A 20086-nucleotide genomic window follows, 5' to 3' on the forward strand; every position below is an offset into this window, starting at 1 on the left:
CCCCACTAGCTGATACTAGTTTTGGGGTTCCTGCATCATCACAAATATTGCCGGACAGTCTGTTAGAGGAGGCCGACAGCGAGGACCTCTCACATTCACCTGTAAATGATGTGGATAAAGAATGCTCCCACTTGGAGTCCGCTGAATGTCCAGAGCAGGTTCAATCTCAGACTATAGAAGATACTGAAAGAATGACGAGACCTGACAGTTCTTCAGATCGGATCATCACTCGGAGTTCTGTGTCTTTCGAACAACAGTGCTCTGATTCTCATGTTTCACATCCTCCATACAGTGAAACTCTGCAGTCACCTACCCAACTAGCTGATACTAGTTTTGGGGTTCATGCGTCATCACAAATATTGCTGGGCAGTCTGTTAGAGAAGGCCGATAGTGAGGACCTCTCACATTTACCTGTAAATGATGTGGATAACCACGGCTCCCAATTGGAGTCTGCTGAATGCCCTGAGCAGCTTCAACCTCAGACTAGTCCTTTGGGTGACGCTTATAAAACAAGCCTCTCTCCTTATGAAATACAAAGTAATGACACACATTCCAATGGTTGTGCTGTTGTAAATGTCTCTGTATCTGAAGAAAATCACTTATCTCAGGAGCAACATTTGTTGGCCAGAACATCTTTAGAATTCAAGGAGACCGATGTGGAGACTCCCTTTGGCCATGCTTCCCCAGTCACACAAAACGAGACACTCAATGTGAAGGCAGCATATGATGGGGTCAACTGCCGTTCAGGAAAGTTGGATGATGTTCAGGTAAAATTGTCAGCTTTGACCAAAGCATGCAACATTTCTGTCAGCAACAAAAAAGACGAGTGTGCAGTGCCAGAAGTTATGAGCAGTGCTTCAGCTAGGAGAACCGGCGAAATGCACTCAACTGAAAGGAACAGTATGACTTCGGCCGAAGATCTGCAACAAAATGGTACCATGCTTGCTATTTGTTGAACATATATTTGCTAGTTTTTTTGGTAGCAAAAGTTATTGTGCATGTCCTTACATTGTTTCTTATCTTGCAGGAACAGAACAAAAGACCTCTTTTCTTGAGAATGCTGTTAAAGAAAATGTTAATTCATGTACAGCAGAAAACGATAAACGGAAATTTTCACAACCTTCTGTTCAGTACCTCTTACGTAGTGCAGCATCACATGAGAAAATTAATCTGCTCAAGTCAGACAGAAGCAGTGCTGCTTGTGACCAGAAGAGGTCTGTTCAAGATGGAGTTAAAGGAAATGATAGTTTGTCATCTAAAAGGAGAAGAATAAGGCGCCGATCAGACTTTGACCTTTCCAGGACATCTTGCACAAATTCATTGTCTCTGAACCACCAAGTTGACATTGCTGGTCCTATGTTGACTGCGACAAATTTCTCGGAGAAATCCCATCCTTCGAGTCCTTACTTCTCAAGGAGTTCAGGATCCTGCAAGAGCATGTCTCTGGCATCAGAGGGGGGAAATGCTGCAAGTGATGTTTATGGAAATGGGAATTCTTCACGGGGAAGAAGAAACGCAACTAGCCTATTAAATGTTGTCCTTGATAACTCTCCTACTGCAAGCACCAGCAGGAGAGCATTGGAGGGAAGGATCTTCAAAACTTCTCAAGAACAGAAACAAAATAAGTTGGAAGTTGACTTTCTGACAGCGACTGCTGCTTTGCCTTATTGCTCTGGCATCCTATCTCATAACGAGGAAAACTGCACACAACAGGTATGTGCTCAGCAAGTGCACCGGACTACCAGTTCCCTTTCCTCTCTGAATAATATAAATGTTTATTTATTATGGAAGAACTGGTTATATTTTTTGCTTGCAAAATATGTCATGAAGTAGTAAACTAGTGGTAATGCTCAGTCTGTCTGCATTATTGGTGGAGCCTTTTCTTTGGATGCTTTGCTCTGACAAATTCGCAAACAGTCACGTAGCTTCTCTATTTCTTGTTTTTATTATCTCTCTAAGGGATAGCTGATAGGAATATTCATGGGTATTTCATCACGATTTTGTACTGATGAACATACAAATTCCGTGCCTGGCAAGTTTGTAACATCCATGTTGATTTGATGGCCCTTCTACAGTAGTACTGCACCCGTTAGTATAAGATTTGATTTGTTGGCATTTATAATTGGTAGAGTTGGGTAATGTGCACGCTTCAGTCTATATTGCACTTGCTATTTTATGTGTGCTAGTAAGTCCTAGCGTATTTACTGTTGTTCTTTTTGTTGGCAGGAAGGTACTTGCTTAGAAGGTCAAGACCTAAATGTCACTGCTGCAAGTGTGGCAGACCAGGAAATGGCTCTTGAGACGGATAACTTATCATCTCCAATTGCAATATTAAATCAAGAAAATTATTCTGGAACGGAACCATTTACTCAATTCCCAAGTTATGCTTTAGATCAACATGGTGAACAAGCATCTGCTCCGAATGCACTGTTTCATGGGAAATTATGTTATGGATCCAATGTTAAACGTGGTAGGATATATAAAAGTTATGATCCAAAGGGACATTTGCTGCCTGGTGCTGCTATTTCAATGCCAGTATTCGAGAGATTTGATGTTCCTGGCCAATTTGACAGCCCAATTATCGGAAAAAGGTCATTTGAGTCCCTTCACGATTCTTGCCAATTAGGCACCATCAGCTCAGGTCCTCCAAACAAGTATAATACCAACACAGCGAGTAGTTTGCATCAGCTATTGACAACTATGTCACCAAGAAAAAGTCGCAGCGTTATGGGCTCTTTTGGATATGGATCGGAACTTGATTCGTTTTTCATTTCTGATGACGTAGCCTCGTGCTCTTCAAATGCTAGCAGCAGACAAGAGATTAATGAAACTCCGTTGACTCCGTCAGTTGAAAAATATAGCCTCCAGAAAATTTCATCAAGATGTGGATCTGGTTCAGAACATATGGGTTCTATTCCTGAACTTAAAATCTTCCGAATTGATGAAGATAACAGTATTCTGGAAGAAGATGAGTACCAAGACATGGCTCCTGGATCTGTGGATGTGAATTACTCATGCCAGCGGTCCTCTGAGAGAACAGCACTTCAGGATATTACCGGATTATGTCAAAACAATGGAAATTCTCCATCTCTTTCGATGAGATGCATGGATAAAGGTAACAGCATAGGCTTGAGTGCAGAATCTGTCAGTCGTGAGCTCACTCATCATTCAAATATAAAAAATGATAGCATTAAGCGAAAATACAATCACCCTACTTCAGTTAAGAGAGAAGGGAAAGCATCCCGTTCTCTTCATGGCAGATTAGGTACGACAGAAATAATCAGTAGCACAAATGGAAGACACAGGAGTGAAGCAAATGTTGACAAACAAGGCACGGCAGAACTAAAGAGCAGAAATGGAAGACACAGGAGTGAAGCCAATGTTGATAGACAATCTAAGCCTAGCAATATTGTTTCCAATGTGACATCTTTTGTACCTCTTGTAAAACAAAAGTTGCAATCTACAACAGTGTGCGGTAAGAGTATCTGTTTAATTGCATTACTTATTTCGAACTATATGCTAAATCTACAAATGTTTGATGGTGCTCATAAATGGCTTCTACAACTGGGGTTGCTGTCGTGCAGTTAAAAAAGATGTTAAGGTGAAGGCTCTTAAGGCAGCTGAAGCTGCAAAACGTCTTGAAGAGAAGAAACAAAAAGAGCAAGAAAAACGCAAAGCGGCTGCAAAAGCAGAGCGTGAAAGACTGAAGCAAGAGAAGGAATTAAAACAAAAACTTGAAGAGGAGCAAAAGAAAAAACGAGAAGTTGATGCGGCCGCTAAGAAGCGGCAGAGGGAAGAAGGAGAAAAGCGGGAAACAATGAAAAAAAGAAAATGCATGGATGAAGCTCGAAAGCAACAGAAGCAGCCTATGGATAAACAACGAGGCATGAAGGATGAGAAAGATGCTCGTCAAAAAGCTTCTGTGAGTATAAGCTATATATATATATATATATATCTCTTATTTCTTCCTTTTCCCTCCTCAAACAGTACTCTTTAGAAAATACTCCCTCCGTTTTTATTTACTCTGCATATTAGGTTTGACTGAAGTCAAACTTCATAAACTTTGATCAACTTTATAGAAAAAAGTATGAACATTTACAATAGCAAATCTATACGATGTGAAAGTGTATTCAACAATGAATCTAATGTGATTGATGTGTTATTGTACATGTTAATATTTTTGTCTAAAAACTTTGTCAAAGTTTATAAAGTTTGACTTTGACCAAAGCTAATATGCGGAGTAAATAAAAACGGAGGGAGTATATGTTATTTTTGTAATTTGAGTGGCAAAACTCTCAGATTGATCATATGAAATTTGTAATAGTATTAGATATGCATAGGGGTTTCAAAATATACGGTTCCCAAGCGTCATGTGATATATTCTCAAACAGAGGGGTATTTGTTTTTTAATATTTAAAATCATGGCAGGATAATATGGAGCCAAGGAAGAATTTGGTTGATGTAGGCAAAAGCCAAGTTAAATCTGACGAGGCTACTGAACATGCCCTTCGATACAAGGCCAATGAAAGTAAGGATGAGAAAGGTGTTGCAGTAGATGACAGGAATGCAAGTTTTGGATCTGATGCTAAGGAAAATATCCTGAACAGTCTTGAGGAGGTATGCTTTTTTTATTTAACTTCATCATGCAGAATGTTTCTTCTGTAAATCTGCATATGTTGGTACTACTACTCATTCATCTTTGATAATGATCCACGACTGACAACGACGGAGATACACCCCAGGCCTGGGGGCCCAGGGCGCTCAAATCCTTTCTTCACTGTAGCAGCATGTCCACTGTTTGGTACTGTAGTGATACTGTAGCCCAATCCTGGCTACGCCCCTGGTTGACTGATATGTTACATGCTTGCAAATAATAACAGTATTACAAGTCAATATACTCGTATACAGATATACTAATGGAAGTTCTTTTGAAATAGTGCATGATAGTAGCTTCTATGCCATAATGCATGCCCACTGGTTTGTTATTAACATGAATAAGAGAAGACTTTGGAAGACATGAGTAATTTTTCTCTCCATTTGAGGCTATAATTCTTGTAAAGCGGCAAAATTGTTAGAATGTACAAACATCTGCAGCGTCATTGCAGCTGGGACAAATCAAAAATATGTTGTCAATCTCAGCTGTTTTGATTTCTCGTTTGACTTCAGTATCAGTTTGTATGCTTTTCATGGATTTCACTCTAGTATCAGCAACCACTCTAATTTTTAGTCCTCTGCTCTGATGTTAATGAAACTTTTGCCAGTCCTACACAATGACTCCGTATAAAGATTCTGATGATGAGGATGATGATGATTATGACGAACATGAACAAGAAGCAAGGCGCAGAAGGAAATTTGTTCCTTCTTGGGCTCGGTACGTGAACTGACTACGGAATTTTGCACATAATTGACAGCAGGATTCTCTGTTTTAATACTGATAAGCATTTTGATGTTAATGACAAACTGAAAGTATCTTCCGCTGTGCTCCTTCAATAAATGGCGTACTCCCGCTTGCTAACTTTTTTCTGAATATAAGTGTTTTTTTGGGGGGTGTTCATTGTGCTTCGTATTGGCATAGTACCTCGAGCCTGCTAATCACATAGTCTTCATGTTCAATTTGCAGAAAAGAAAACTTGGATAATATCTTACTATCCAATAAAACATTAGACCCTAGAGAAATATTTGCACGGAAGCTGTCCTTCAACATACCTGAAGGTAATGTCCATTTCATTGTTGCCCTTTGTCAACAAATTTACTCCTATAATTGCTAGTGTTGACCTTGTTGCCTCCTTCCTACCTGTTGTGTGCAGTCCTTTCGGCGCCTGTTCCTCAGCGCGGCTTAAGATAGCCTTCGATTCTATTTGATGAAGTAGTGGTAATATTGTCATTGCCGTTGTTCCTCTGGCCTCCATTTCGCCATTGGCAGTCAGTGATGTGTATAAGCTGACCAGCAATCTCTTTTGTAACCTGTAAGCTAGGAATGATCTATGTAGGAGAACATTGCTGTACCACTTGACTACTTAGCTAGCATCGACCATTGCTTGGCAAAGTTATAGTTTGTTTATAATGGCTTCCGTCACATTAATTTTTTGACGGGGGTTGAGTATGATGTACTATCAGAGTGGCAACATGTGTATTAATCAAGGTCTCGGGAGTAGCAGGAAAGTGAGCTCTTTTGTCCGATGAGTACAGTTGGACTTTTTTTTTGTGCACATCACGGTTGGACTGTTTTGCAGTGGAAATTTTCATTTCATATTTTCTAGTTAGTGTCAACTGCAACAGAAAAGCGGGCATCAGCTGCAAGCGTATGGAAGATGGAATTTGATACGGCAGTAGAGAAATAATCAAGTTTTTTTTAGACGAGAAATAATCAAGTAGTACAGTCAAAGAGAAGGAATGGATGATACTAAACTACAAGCAGGGAAGAGGCAGCAGCGATGGAGAGACTGGTGGCCCATGGCAGTGGGACGGCCGTGATATAGAGAGAAGACAGCACACGGCCCTTGCAGCAGCGACAGATTGGTTTTTAAAATTCATGAATTGGGTTTTGAATTTTGTGGACATTTTTAAAAGTTCATGAACATTTTTTGAGTATGCGAACATTTTTTGATTTCCTGAACATTTTTACGAAATCGTGAACATTTTTGAAAGTTTCACAAACATTTTTTTAATTCCTGAAATTTTTTATGAATTTGCTAACATTTTTTGAAACTCAACATTGATTTCCCATACATTTTTGTTCAAAACCGTGAATATTTTTTCAAAATCACAAACATTGATTGAATCCACATACATTTTATGATTTCTTGAGTATTTTCTTTCAAAATTCATATTATTTGGAAATTTGGAACTTTTCGAGGGGACCGCTGGAGAGAGTTTCTTTTTTGAGACAAAGAGAATTTGTATTGAGTAGACGTCAGAGAGAACAAAGTCCAACAGGGCCTCCACGAGGCCCGGCCCGGGCCCATCTTCATATTATCCTCTTCCGTCGCCTTCGTTCCCCCTCGTCTCCCTGTCCGCTCTCCCTCCACCCCGCTCTCCGCTCCCTCCAAAACCCCAGCAGAATGGAGGCAAAGGCGCTCCCCCTCTCGCACTACCGCGCGCGGGCGGGCTCGCCGCTCCTCCTCTCCGCAGACGCCAGCTCCGCCGCGCGCAAGGGCTCCGGCGCGCCAGGTACTCCGCATTCCTCCATGGAATCTCAGGCTGTTCTGCTCGGGGCTAATCGGGGATTGTTTCGCCGTGTGTGTTTCGGGTAGGCAGGAGCAGGGCCTCGAGGTATGACGCGGGAGCGCCTCCGAGCAGGGCAGGTACTATGTTGGTAAATTACTGTATTCTATCCCTGACATTTGTTACTCCATATTCAAATTGCTTTACACCTTCTTATCCGAAAAATGGGTTGACTCTCTGGTCTCTGCATCAGTGTGATGCACACAGCGATAATTATTTTATACGTGTAAAACATTAGTAAATAACCAAGGGCCTCACCTAATGCGAAATCACGCTCTGGTCATATCTTTCTTTTTTGTGAATACTGAAAAGATGCCTGTATGAGTGAATTAATGTAAGATCAAGCAAAGTACAAAAGCTAGGAATGGCACCGTTAACAACATGATCCTCCCTAGTATAATACAGTATTGTTCTTCATCTCTATGTTAAGCTGATTGTCTGATCCAAATCTCCTGTGCTTTTTAGGGATGAATGGAGTTCCAAAGCTTAATCCCAAATTCTCCACCAGAAGAGCAGGTGAAGAGCGCCGCTTGAAATAATGTAGCTAAGTTGCTCACTTTAACCGATTTTCTGTGTTTACGCAGGGACAAGTAAGGTTCCAATTATTAATTTCGAGGTTTCTCATCACAGAGCAGGTAAAATGTTAATGTTATGATTTTTTCATTTTGCTAATAATATTTGCCTTACTTGTATAATCTCTGGTGGGATATAGTTTATTGGATATTTAATCATTCATAATGTTTGTGTTGTTGCCATGTTGGAGCAGTTGCAGCGGTGAGGTTGCTAAGAGCTGATAAGGGGAAGGCGTTTGTTGATCTTTTAAATGAGAAAGCAAACGATTCTGGGGAAAATGAGATGGGCTATGTAGAAAGGACGTTAGGATTCAGCACACGACATTTGGATGACAGGGATATAAGATTGGTAAAATTCATATATTTCACATGTTGAAATGTTTGTTCTGTCTACAAATTTCAGTTTGTTTAGGGGCACTTGCACTATGTTGGGTTATTGCTGGGAAATAGGAATATAATGCTGTAAGAGAAACAACTCCTTTGTTGCAGCAGCATAATGATGTCATCTGTATTTGATGAACATATAGCTAACTGGTTGTCAGTTTTGTTTATTCACTTTCTTGTATCACTATACCTGTGATACAGCGTGTCATGATAAACATATATTGCACAAATGGCTCAGTAACAATGTAACAGTATATAACACACTAATATGACTTCTCTATCCATGCGTAGGAATTCAAACCTTCTGATTCTCTTATGGTTGGATTGTTAGGTTACTGTCATAGTAGCTGGAACTGTACGTTGGAAACGCTACATTGATTATCTTATCATGTCACTCTGTAGTGAAGAGAAGGTGTTCAGCAACATGGAACCGCTGCTGCTGCAGGTTTGTCCTATATTTCTTACAGCATATAATCTCATTGAATACCCATTGCAGAAGTTTACTCCTGCTTGTAAAATATTTGAGGTTAACACTTCTGATTTCAGATATTGCGAATTGGCTTCTTTGAAATTCTCAAACTTAATGTACCAGCTTATGCTGTCGTTGATGAGGTATGTTGAAGTATTTAACATGTACCGGAATTAAGTTAGCCCTTCGTTTGTTTTTTGGTTGACCAGAATGTTAAATGCGGCAAGTGGTATCTCTTAATTAAAGTGATTTCCTTCCTGTTTATTTAAGTTCAAAAGAACAAATGTGGGCATGTGATACTGAGCTCTTTCTCTTATCATTTCATAATACAAAAGTTACGTTAAATGCTGTAGATGGTTGTGTTTCTGTTCTCTGATAGTTGGCATGCTGGATATAAATTATTACGATAATAGCCAGTATGCTACACCAGAACCCCCAAAAGGATGATATGGTTCCCTGTTTTAATATCCTGAAGGTCTACCTTGTTACTGTTCTTTGTTATATGGTGGTTTTCATACTTGGTGTGTCCATTATTTGAGATTGACATGTAGTATTATATTATTGTTGTCAGTTCTACTAAAGTCTGAAGCCAATGTCACCAGACAATATATTTGCTTTGTTTTCAAAAGGAACCTGATAATGTGTCTTGCAAACCGAATTTTAGAATGTAAGGCTCGCGAAAGTAGCTTTAAGGCCCGGTGCTGGGAACATGGTGAATGCGATTCTGCGTAAACTTCTGTTACTGAAGGTAAAACCTGGTGTACTCAGACTAATCAGTAGGGTTATGCTGTAAGCCTGTAACATTATTGTGTTGCTTTTATAATTAGGAGACAGATTCTCTTCCTCTTCCAAAGATAGAAGGTGATGATCGTGCCCAAGCTCGTGCTCTTTCCATAATTTATTCTCATCCTGTTGTAAGTTTGCTTTACTTCCTAAGCTTTAGTTCTCATCATGTTGTAAGTTTGCTTTACTTCCTAAACTTAGTTGACTTCTGTTAAAAAAATTTAAAGCGTCGAATGCTTCGTTCGTACAATCAATAGATCTACTGCACTGTTGATAACATTCGAATTAAACTCATGCGGTCATGCCTGTTTTCAACCAATGTCCTTGTTAACTGGAGTAATGTACCTGTGGGGACTTCAATGTACTTGCTGTTTCTGACGTTTCGTAAGAGCATAATATAGGATTGGTAGACATGTTTTGTAAGCTGTAATATGTTTTCTGCTCTGCAGTGGATGGTGAGAAGGTGGATTCGATTTCTTGGAAAAGAAGAAGCTCTAAAATTGATGAATTGGAATAACAGTGACCCTTATTTCAGTTTAAGGTTTTAATTTTTAAGCGTGCTCTTCTGTGAATTGCAAATTACCTGCTCGGCTGCTCTGTTTATGCATGTGTTTCTGATTGACTGATCTTTGTGCCATAGGGTGAACACAACAAATGGTTATACAAGGGATGATCTTGTTAACCGATTGGAAGATTTGCAGGTACTTATGTTAATTCTTAGTACCTGAGTTCCATCCTATTTATGGCTAAGGTAGGAAAAATATAAGAGCCATGCTATTTATCTACATAGGATTTATCCAATTTAGTAGTCATGTTTGGGTCATACTCTGCCTTGATTATTTGCATTGGATTTCATCACTTGATTTTCTTTTGTGTAGGTTCACTATGAAAAGTCAATTATGGACGAATTTGTCCGCATTCGTGAGGGCATGCAGGTAAGGAAGCCGAACAGTTAGTTCCGTGATCACTGCACAACTGGTGTTTGCCAAACCAATGTGTTCTATTCATATCCTCTTAATTTCTTTTGGAACACAATATGTTTAGTATGCTTATAAATAACACTGTTCAAAGTCTTCTAAATTGGATGTGGACAATAAGATACCACACTTGACTTCAGTCCAAGGAAGTGAGACGCCGGGAGCTAGTAAAAATGAATGTTTAAGAAATAAAACTGAAATACTGCATTTCGATACTATTAGGTAGAAAGGAAAGGATAGCGCCATACTTCTGGTGTCTTAAGATATTATTTTGATGCTATTGCTATGGAGCACAAAATACTATAATCCAGCATACATTTCATTTTAGAAAATTTAGTTGTGTATCATACAAGTTCATTTATATTCAAAAAGTAACCTGTGCAGCATTTGTGGGCACACAATTTCCCCAATTCGCCCTTAATCCATAAGAAACTCTAGTGATTTTTAATTGCAATATTGCATTAGGAATGCCCATTTCTTATAATGCCTCTCGAGATACTGGCTGGTATCTTGATAGCGTAATTTCTTCCTTGCAGGCAGTCTTACAAGCTGGATTACTGAAAGAAGGCATGTGTGCCGTGCAGGATGAGAGTGCAGGCAAGTCGTGAACGTTACTTATTGACCACCTTTTATTTATTACAAATGGGATTATGATATTCAAATGATTTTTACTAGGACTACATGCTGATGTAGAAAGAACTATTCACTATTATGCTTTATACTCCATTACGTTAAGTATTTACCCTTTTCCCTTATACGGTTCCAAGTCTTGGTAACAACAGCAAGTTTCAATTGAAGATCGCTATAGATAACCCGCACTAAGATTTACAGAACCTATTGCAGGTTTTGTTGTGTCTGTGGTCGATCCACAACCTGGGGAAACAATCATGGATTGTTGTGCTGCACCTGGCGGGAAGACTTTATTCATGGCATCCCGGCTGGCAGGACAAGGTGAGAGATTAGAATGAGGGAGTTCAATTTTCTGTTGATATTGCAACTGGAGAACTGTGGGACCTTGTGCTAGTGTTTATCTTTTCCTTTCTGGCCATGCATCTATAATGTGTTTTGTTAGTATGCTATATTTTTGCAAAAAACTTGTGAGCAAAATGCTCAAATGAATCACTTTTCATATGTCATTCTTGACAGCCTGCTTGGGGTGCTATGCACCGCCGGCATAATTGGTTGTTATGACCTAGTAACGTGTGCCAGTGGCTGCCGTTGTTAGCTTAATTTGTCAGATATAAATCAACCAATGTATTACATTTATGTCCTTCAAATGTAGCATCTGATGCTACTTAATATGTAGCATCTGATGCTATTTAATGGTTAGCCGGTATAAAAATTCTTCACCTTTCATCTCCACTGAAAACTAGCATTTGTGAATGTATACATTCCACACCGACAAGAAAATAGTACTCACAGGTCCAGAATAATTAAGTTCTACCAGATCTGATCTTGTTAAAACATTATGTCATCGATGCGGAGCGAGCTTCTAAGTCTGGAATACATAGTATACTTGACTTGATGATGTGCTATTATACAGGGAAGGTATCAGCTCTTGACATAAATAAAGGCCGCTTGCGAATTCTCATGGAGGCAGCAAAGTGCCACAATCTTGATGATATAATCACTGATATCCATGGTGATCTTCGACTATATGCTGTAAGTTTCCAAGAAACTTCATAATTACTAGTCCATAAAAAGCCTCAAAAAGAAAGAGGAAGTCCCGTATATCCAAGAATAATGCACCGCCAGTGGAAATATTTATCAGGAATATGCCTATTGACTATTACGGACTTATGGTTAATGTTTTATCCACGCATATGATAAGAAGGCTTATGCACATGACACGTAGACTTGTATTGCAGAAGGAAAGCACTGCCAAATATGACAAGGTATTGTTGGATGCTCCATGCTCTGGGCTGGGAGTCCTTTCCAAGGTAGCTCTCTTTATCAAGTTCACTGTTTTCGAGAACTTCGCCATCACAGAGCATTGTACTGATCCGAATCTGGAGTTACAAGTTGGCAAATTTTGTGATGAACTAAAGTCACCTTTTCTGTTCCCAAGAGGGCAGACTTGCGTTGGAATCGACAATTTGAAGATCTGGAGGAGTTGGTGTGTTTGCAAGATGAGCTCCTTGATTCGGCCTCATCGTGAGATTCTTGCTGTTACACGTTTTTAAAATTTTGTGCAAGCAAATTCATCTTGACAGCATCTAAGATTACTTTCAATGATTTTACTTGCAGATTGGTAAAACCTGGTGGTATACTAATATACAGTACATGTTCCATTGACCATGAAGAAAATGAGAACCGGGTTACTGCTTTTGTTCAGAGGCATCCGGTACGAGTTCATATTAAAATTATCCATCGATCCTTCACAAAAGATACGAACTCAATATTCAATTGATCTAGGCAATATGTCTGTCCTTACAATTCGGGGTCCTGTTGGTAACTTGGTACTATTAAGCATGTGCATTGTTTCTGCCCAAGTATTATTATCACCAAAATTCTACTCCCTCCGTCCACGACAATAATTATTGAACGGAGGGAGTAGTTTTCTTTTAGTCATAGCATGAACCGAACTTCAATCCTTATCCAGCAATTGGAAGTCGCTGCCGTTCCCCCTATATGTTAGCCCTCAGTTCAGATTTAACAATGATATAGCTGCACATTTAACTCTCCAAAAAAGTTTACACATTTAAGCATCCTGTAACACTTGTTTTATCTGTAACTGAACAGTCTATTATCATTTCTGGAACCTTACTGGTTGGTTATGTTCACTGTCCAAATCAGTTCTATAGATATACAATCAAAAGAATGCAATGAAACATTTCGTGTTCTTTCCTTACTCAGTGATTATTGCATGTTAGACAACATCCACTGACATCTAATCATGTAGTCTATTCATTTTACTATGATATGCTACAGGAGTTTACCCCACAGGGTGTACAAGGATTTGTTCCTGCAGAATTCATCACAGATGATGGTTTCTATTCCTCAAGTCCAACTAAGCACTCTCTGGATGGGGCATTTGCTGCTCGTCTTGTCCGGTCAATGCACTAGGACTCCCTACAATTAGGTGAGCATAAGAAGAACCAAATACCAAATATATTTTCTAGTGTTCATATGAACTGAATTTCCCCTTCAAGATGTTTATCTGACACATGCTGTAAAAATTCTCTTCCCTCTTACAGTTTCTTAGAAGAAGGTAGTCTTCTGCGCTCTGTGGTCCATCTTGCTTCTTGGACTGCATGCAGTAAGTTGTATAATAGACAGCAATGCTGAGGTCATCCTTATAGGCACGCTCCATCATTTTGATGTTGAGTGACACAATAATGTGTGTTGTGAGCTAGATGTACCTGGAGTTGTACCTGCTGGATACCTAAGCATGTGTATTAGGTAGGCCCTAGTGAAATTATCTGATAAAGTATGTTTGTTATGTATTATTATGTCTTGCACAGTACCAAGTGATAGTCTCAAGGTAGATGATCATACATAAAAGTACGTCTAGAAATTTATCAGATGAAGTGTACTTCAAGAGAACCATAATTCTATAAATATAACTTTGTTGGACATCAATGCCTCTTGTAGGACCTTACACTATTGGTACGAGCAGAGCCAACATCGCAAAGCTAATAGAAGCTAATGTAACTGAGAACGGTATTCTGCCTTTGTCCTTCCTCACGAGCATTGCTTCATAGAATGGGATATTGGTGATCACTAGCATTCCACACAGAATGAGCTGGGGGGAAAATACATTCAAGAGTATATTCCGGCCACCTGTCAGAATTTGACTAAGCCCTCCGACCAGACAAATAAGGTTGAGTAATGCGACAGTTGCAATGATCACATATTCTGGAGCTGATGACCCGAATTCCATGATTTCTTGCTCGTATCTCTTGGATTCGTTTTGTTCACTTACCTTTGATGTAACTGCAAATGTCATCTTCGACAGTCCTAGTAACTTCCGGACAGTGTCAGTCAAGCCATAGAGATATGAGGTTATTCTTCTTACCATCCACATCCTTTGTTCGTTCCACCATCCTTTCAATGTGTCTCCACATGATAATGCCTCATACAGGCTATACATATTCTTCACACATAAGACATATATGAAGGGTGTGATCCATGGACTCGTAATCTGAATGACACAGGAGGATCGTATTAGTTTTAATAGAAAGCATATGAAACTAAATTGAGGCTTTTCCTATTATGAAAACATTACCTCTGGGAACAAGGAGATGCCTTTGAGGAGAGCTAGTGAAGGAATGATGACATAATATAGTGTTGGGATTGAATTGGGTGCCCATAATCCATAGATTGAGTAGCCCATTTGATGCCATAACTTGATTTTTCCATGCCCAAACATGAAGGGGCAGTATTCTGAAAGAAAAATTGAGAAGCTACCTTCGCTCCATCTCTTGTGTTGCAGTAGTGTCTGAGCAAGTGTTGTTGGAGCTACACCCAGAAATGCTGGTCTTGGAGGATTGCTGTGGACTGACTTCCATCCTCTGCAATGTATTTCCAGTCCGGTGATTATATCCTCTGCTGGGTAACCATATTTGATCCCAATCTCATCTCCCCACTGTGTGTCATGTTCATACGTGGAGGCTGCTAAAGACTTCGCTTTCTCTTCAATCTCATCTATGTTCTCTTGTGTTTTGTCTTTGATTCCTCCGTCCCAGTCCTCCTTGTAGTCTTCGGCGAACCTCCTTCCGCAAAGGATCTCCCTTCTGTGGAAACATCCAGTGCCAACATACATAGGGCCACCCACACTATCCATACCACCCATCAACACCTTTAGATTGAGTAGCTATGTTAGTGGTAGAACATACATGCACAATGATTGCTCATATTATGAAGAACATGAGAACGCAACTGAAGTTATAGTTTGACATCGCTGACCTGATTGGTTACTTGGTGGGAGTTCCCATATATATTATTCTTGGTTAAATTGTTATAGTTCTGGGGGAATTGCACAAATCCAATCTTGTGACCCATTTCTTCATCAAGGAAGAAGCACAGTGCATCTCTGATTGTATCGCAATTGTTGGAATACATATCACAGTCCACATTCATGATGATAGGGCTGTTGCTTATCACTGATGACACTCTTATCTGCATTTTAATAGAAAATTTGTCACATTTAGAAAAAATCATTATGATCATAGAATTCCAACCTTCCATGGAACAATTGTGAATAAGTTCTTTTTCATTTCGCGCTCTATTTTGTGACTTGGTTTTCGTTTGCTATTTTGCTTGTTTTTGTTGTTGGACGACGCCATATTGGCAATTCTTGTAACTCAAATGATGTGCAATTGGGTGCGCTTTCAAGAAAAAATGTCTAGCGGTAGGGAACAAGTTATTATTTATATCTAAAACCAACATATTTTAAGCTCACATTCATTACACGTATTTCACAAAATGCTACTTGTACTAAAGAAGTGGAGAGTTTTGTACTCCCTCAACTCTACAAACAATCCAATGACACAAAATGAATTATTAGGGTGTGAACTCCATGGTACAATTTTCTCAAAGGACAAGAAATTGCATGACAACATTTTGCTAATTTGGTTACTCTTGCAAACATTACTATTTACTTAAAACTTCAAAATTATGAATTAGAATATGTTTCAACTAATATGCTGCTAAGAATCAGTATAAGAAAATGGGCTAATGAAAACTATAAAATTTACAATAAATTGTATGCTTAGTACGATGTGGCAAGATTATTGAGTGCACCAGAGCATTCATTGCCCCAGCTTTGAAATTATGGTGGTGCTGAGGCCGCTTCTCCCGTGCCATGTATACAAGTGTTGGTAGCACATTTCCTTCGTCATCATTTGCATTTTTGTCTTTGCCCTCTATCAGAATCTAGCAGAAGAAAGAATTATATAACTTGAAACTCCCAAATACTCCATCCGTCTCATAATATAAGAGCGTTTTTGACACTACATTAGTGTAAAAAACACTCTTATATTACGGACGGAGGGAGTAGCATGCAAGTTATTTACTCCAGAATCATGCAAACCTTTACTCAAATTTTGAGGGCAGGAAAGCTACCTGAACAGTTGCTTGGTGATGTTTTGAGGTATTTTCTTGATCCCATTCATGAAATCCTTTATCATTTGCTTTGACTTCCTCCGAAATTTTACCTGACAAAACAACTGTATCAATTCGCTCAGTCATAGCTTCATACATCTCCTGCCCAAAAATGAAAAAAAGTCAGTTGTCATGCCAAATGCTGAGCACTGCGGGTAGGCTGCACTTAACATTAAGCATCTCATCTAGTCACATGTGTGTGCCATGTCGTTCCCTGTTCAATAGCCATTTGATTACATGTGTTAAAGAAAATATGTTTGGAAAATCTGCTTACCCTGATAAGTGACCATTCCTCTGGGCTGCACAAATCTTGATGCCCATCTGACTCTGAGAAGTAAGCGGCTGGTGACCTTGGCTCAATGTTATATCTCTTGCAGAATGGTATCCAGTGCTTTGCAAATAAGGAGGCCTCCCACAGAGCATAGAAAGTGAGAATCGAACCTCCGTCGTCCGAAGGTACACACTAATTTTTTCGGCTGGGTAATTGTATGTCATGAGCGATAGGACGGTGGAGATGACAAGACTTGGTGGCTCTGAGTGTGGATCTGCCGTGCATACGAAGATATCCACACAAGGTAGCCTCTCTCCATACCTTCTCCAAGTGACATAGTAACTGTGTTAATGCTCAGTGCGGGAAGTATATGTTTTAAAGCAGTAGAACCATACACCTGACACCCTTAAACCTTCAAAACAAGTCCCTACTTTGGATCTTGTTTTGGCAGAAATGAGTCTGAAGTACTCACTCCCTGGTTTATGGGTTGAGCGTTTAAGGGTGTCTCGAAATCTAAACAGATGATGGAGATGGACCCTTTAAACTGCAAAAATAATAATATTGATATAGGTCCCTTACACCCTTAAACCTCAGTGCAGAAATGTGTCTCTAAATCTAAACAGATGATGGAGATGGACCCTTTAAACCGCAAAAATAATAATATTGATATAGGTCCTTTAAACCACCATTTTTCTTTTCTTAAGATAAGCCCTTTAAACCGGAAAGGAGGGAGTATCTACCTTCTTTTCTATAGAAAAGGCCGCTCAGTCTAGCACTCTAGCTTATTTATTTACCTTCTAAGTTAGTGAGCTCTGATCATCAATGTAAGCCCTTTGGCGTTGATAATGCCTTATCTTGCAATCATAGTTCTAAACAATCTGATCATTTGCTTTAACCCTTTGTACCATAGAATAGAAACCCTTGTGCTGCATTCTAAGTTTAAAAATCAAAAGCATCAAACTTTTGTCTAATTTGTTAACAGAAAGATAGTTATATGTTATTTGGCCTGCGTAGCTTTAAAGCTCTAATGCAGATTCTCAGTGCACTTAGTGTTGTGTGGTCTGAAACTCATAGGCTGCCATCTCTGGGCCATCTCGTTGAAGTACAACATATTAAGAAATAAGAATAACCCAGAAGATAATTAAATTTAAACTGCAGAAAGGTCTTACATTAAGTTACAAAAGGAGTACTAAATTATGAGAACTAGAACACGACGAGCTCATACCTATGCAAAACACCCATTAGAAATTGCCCGCTGTGTTTTGTTAAATCCGGTACATTTCTTTTCTTGAATATATGGTTCACTATTGTGAGTTGTGACACTGGTCTCGTGTACCCAACTGAGTCCAAGAGCTTCAAGAAAATCAGCCAACATATTGAAATATGTGGCATGTTCATAGCATCTACAGTGGACAACCCGGACATGACACAGACATGAGAGAGAAGAAAAATGTAATCCAACCGGACCGGACCCCACAAATCGACTCATATATCCAGGCTGTCACCGAATCCTCAAACTTGACCCATATGCGGGGAGGATATGAGGGTGTCTAGGTGTGTCTTGGCAGTCCACCAATCATATGGATTAAACCGACTCCATCCCCACCAATCATGTAGATTAGACCAAACAATTTCGGGAACATATTGCACGCACGGATAAAATGAGGGTTCAAAACGAACACGCCCGACTATCCGAACGCGTCCGTGGACGTATGATAGGGCCAGATTTGCACATTGTGGTTGTATACGCTCTCATCGTTTATGCTCAAAAAAGCAAGTTAGCTGTTTACACTATTGACCTGGTGAGTGGTGGCATGTATTGTCACAAACTCACAATCCGGGCGGTGTACAGGCTAGCAAATAGCGTTGCTGTCAGCTCCATTGCCATCGCGGGACTAGTTTGGCTTTTAACAGCCTGTCTATATAAAAAATATACGCATATAAAATCTGAAATTTTGGAAACAACCAAAGTTTCTTGTCGTGGCACAGCCGGAGCCCGGAGCATACAGCCCCCGGACGTGGTGCGTACCTGGCGGCGAGCCTGTCCCTGAAGGGGCGGCGGCGGAGAGGGCTCCAACGCACGGACTGCGTGACGGCCCAGTAGGCGGCGTACCAGAGCTCCGCCGCCAGCATGCCCAGCCACGCCGCCCTCCCCTCGCCGGCGGCCGGCACACGCGTCGCCCGGTAGTAGAGCAGCAGGAGGATCCCGGCGGCCACCGTGACGGCGTGGAGCCTGTACACCGCCCGGCCCCCGTGCGTCTCCGTCTCGAACAGCCTCCTGCTCCTCTCCATCTTCCAGTCTCGCCTGTCGCTCTCTTGGTCCTTTGTCTGCCTAGGAACTCCTGTACATCATGGACAGGGGCACACGCATGTAGTGAGGGCCCTGTTCGGGAGGATCTGGAACTCCTGTAGTTGTACTGAACAGCCGACCAGGTGGAGGCGTGGACCTCCCCACCGCACACTCCACTGGTTTGGTGGACTGGATTGCCCGTCGCAGTGCCCCCACTCCACGCGCACACACCCCGTGGCCCCGTAGGACATTTCCAACACAGACTCATCAAATCGTCTCGACCGGACGGTCCGGACACTATCAAGCCTCCAGTGCAGACACACATTTTAGATTGGACCGGTTCGGATATTCAAAATTCCAATTCCGGCCCCAAATCAGGGGCATGAGAGTTTGGACATTCGCCGCCTCGGCGTCCGACAGCCTGGGCCCACCCTTCCCATGCCTAGAACCCTCGGCATTGATGCCGCTCTCGCCGGCTCATCGCCTACCTGCATTCAAACCCAAATCTGCTGCACATCGCACCTCCAATGGCCACCGCGATGGACAAGAAGATGCCCGAGAGGAGAAGGAGTGCACTTGGGCGTGGTGATTGCTTGGCGGCTACCACTCGACGCAGCCTCTGCCATGCCAAGACTCCGGATCTGAGGAGAGCTTCGATCCAATATGCGGCGCTATCCCCGGTCACCGAGTCCGTCTTCGTCCACCGTGAAAGAGAAGCGGGTTGACGAGGAGGAGATCGACTAGGCCAACCTCGCGGCGAGGACTCGGCAGAGGAGGAGCCGCCACAACCACCCATGCCCTTTGGCGGCGACAGATGGCAAGTTCCAGCAGCACATGCGGATTGCACTGCGGAACTTGTTGAGCGACCAGGGTCCGGCGCCGTCATCCCCTCTATGCAACCGTAGTGTACAGATTAGACTCGGCGTGTAGTCATCCGTGTCGCCCCGATGCCAAATGGTGCCCGGCCCTAGTGAAGCAAGAGTCATCCCAGCCGAAGCTGTGTAACTGCCT

The 20086-nt window shown here is 41.1% G+C and overlaps 2 protein-coding genes and 1 pseudogene across 2 annotated transcripts in view; 2 read left to right on the top strand and 1 right to left on the bottom strand.

Moving 5' to 3' along the window:
* The window catches only part of LOC119301936, a 9921-nt gene extending 3780 nt beyond the window's left edge, over positions 1-6141 (top strand). Inside the window, exons 3-10 of the mRNA XM_037578942.1 lie at positions 27-933; positions 1028-1713; positions 2227-3475; positions 3585-3922; positions 4429-4617; positions 5262-5371; positions 5621-5712; positions 5808-6141. Of these exons, the coding sequence (XP_037434839.1) occupies positions 27-933; positions 1028-1713; positions 2227-3475; positions 3585-3922; positions 4429-4617; positions 5262-5371; positions 5621-5712; positions 5808-5845 (3609 nt within the window). The 3' untranslated portion in view covers positions 5846-6141. The remainder of the gene's footprint in view (positions 1-26; positions 934-1027; positions 1714-2226; positions 3476-3584; positions 3923-4428; positions 4618-5261; positions 5372-5620; positions 5713-5807) is intronic.
* An 855-nt stretch (positions 6142-6996) lies between these two features.
* Positions 6997-13855, top strand: LOC119301938 (probable ribosomal RNA small subunit methyltransferase B). The gene is made up of 20 exons (XM_037578943.1): positions 6997-7170; positions 7254-7304; positions 7690-7740; positions 7809-7859; positions 7991-8145; positions 8512-8625; positions 8727-8792; positions 9314-9397; positions 9477-9563; positions 9882-9973; positions 10073-10133; positions 10311-10367; positions 10946-11006; positions 11253-11360; positions 11953-12071; positions 12278-12349; positions 12478-12563; positions 12657-12753; positions 13341-13491; positions 13607-13855. Exons 1-19 carry the CDS (start codon positions 7062-7064, stop codon positions 13473-13475), a joined length of 1656 nt encoding a protein of 551 aa, XP_037434840.1. The 5' UTR covers positions 6997-7061; the 3' UTR covers positions 13476-13491; positions 13607-13855.
* A 90-nt stretch (positions 13856-13945) lies between these two features.
* Positions 13946-19219, bottom strand: LOC119301937 (annotated as a pseudogene).
* Between the last annotated feature and the right edge of the window lie 867 nt (positions 19220-20086).

This window comes from Triticum dicoccoides, chromosome 5A (assembly GCF_002162155.2).
Source record: "Triticum dicoccoides isolate Atlit2015 ecotype Zavitan chromosome 5A, WEW_v2.0, whole genome shotgun sequence".
Classification (NCBI taxonomy): Eukaryota; Viridiplantae; Streptophyta; class Magnoliopsida; order Poales; family Poaceae; genus Triticum; species Triticum dicoccoides.

Coding starts and splice junctions, on each gene's coding strand:
- LOC119301938 (XM_037578943.1), top strand. CDS start 7,062: ATGGAGGCAAAGGCGCTCCCCCTCTCGCACTACCGCGCGCGGGCGGGC. Junction 8,626..8,726: donor TGGAACCGCTGCTGCTGCAG/GTTTGTCCTATA, acceptor TTCTGATTTCAG/ATATTGCGAATTGGCTTCTT. Junction 12,350..12,477: donor GGCTGGGAGTCCTTTCCAAG/GTAGCTCTCTTT, acceptor TCTGTTCCCAAG/AGGGCAGACTTGCGTTGGAA.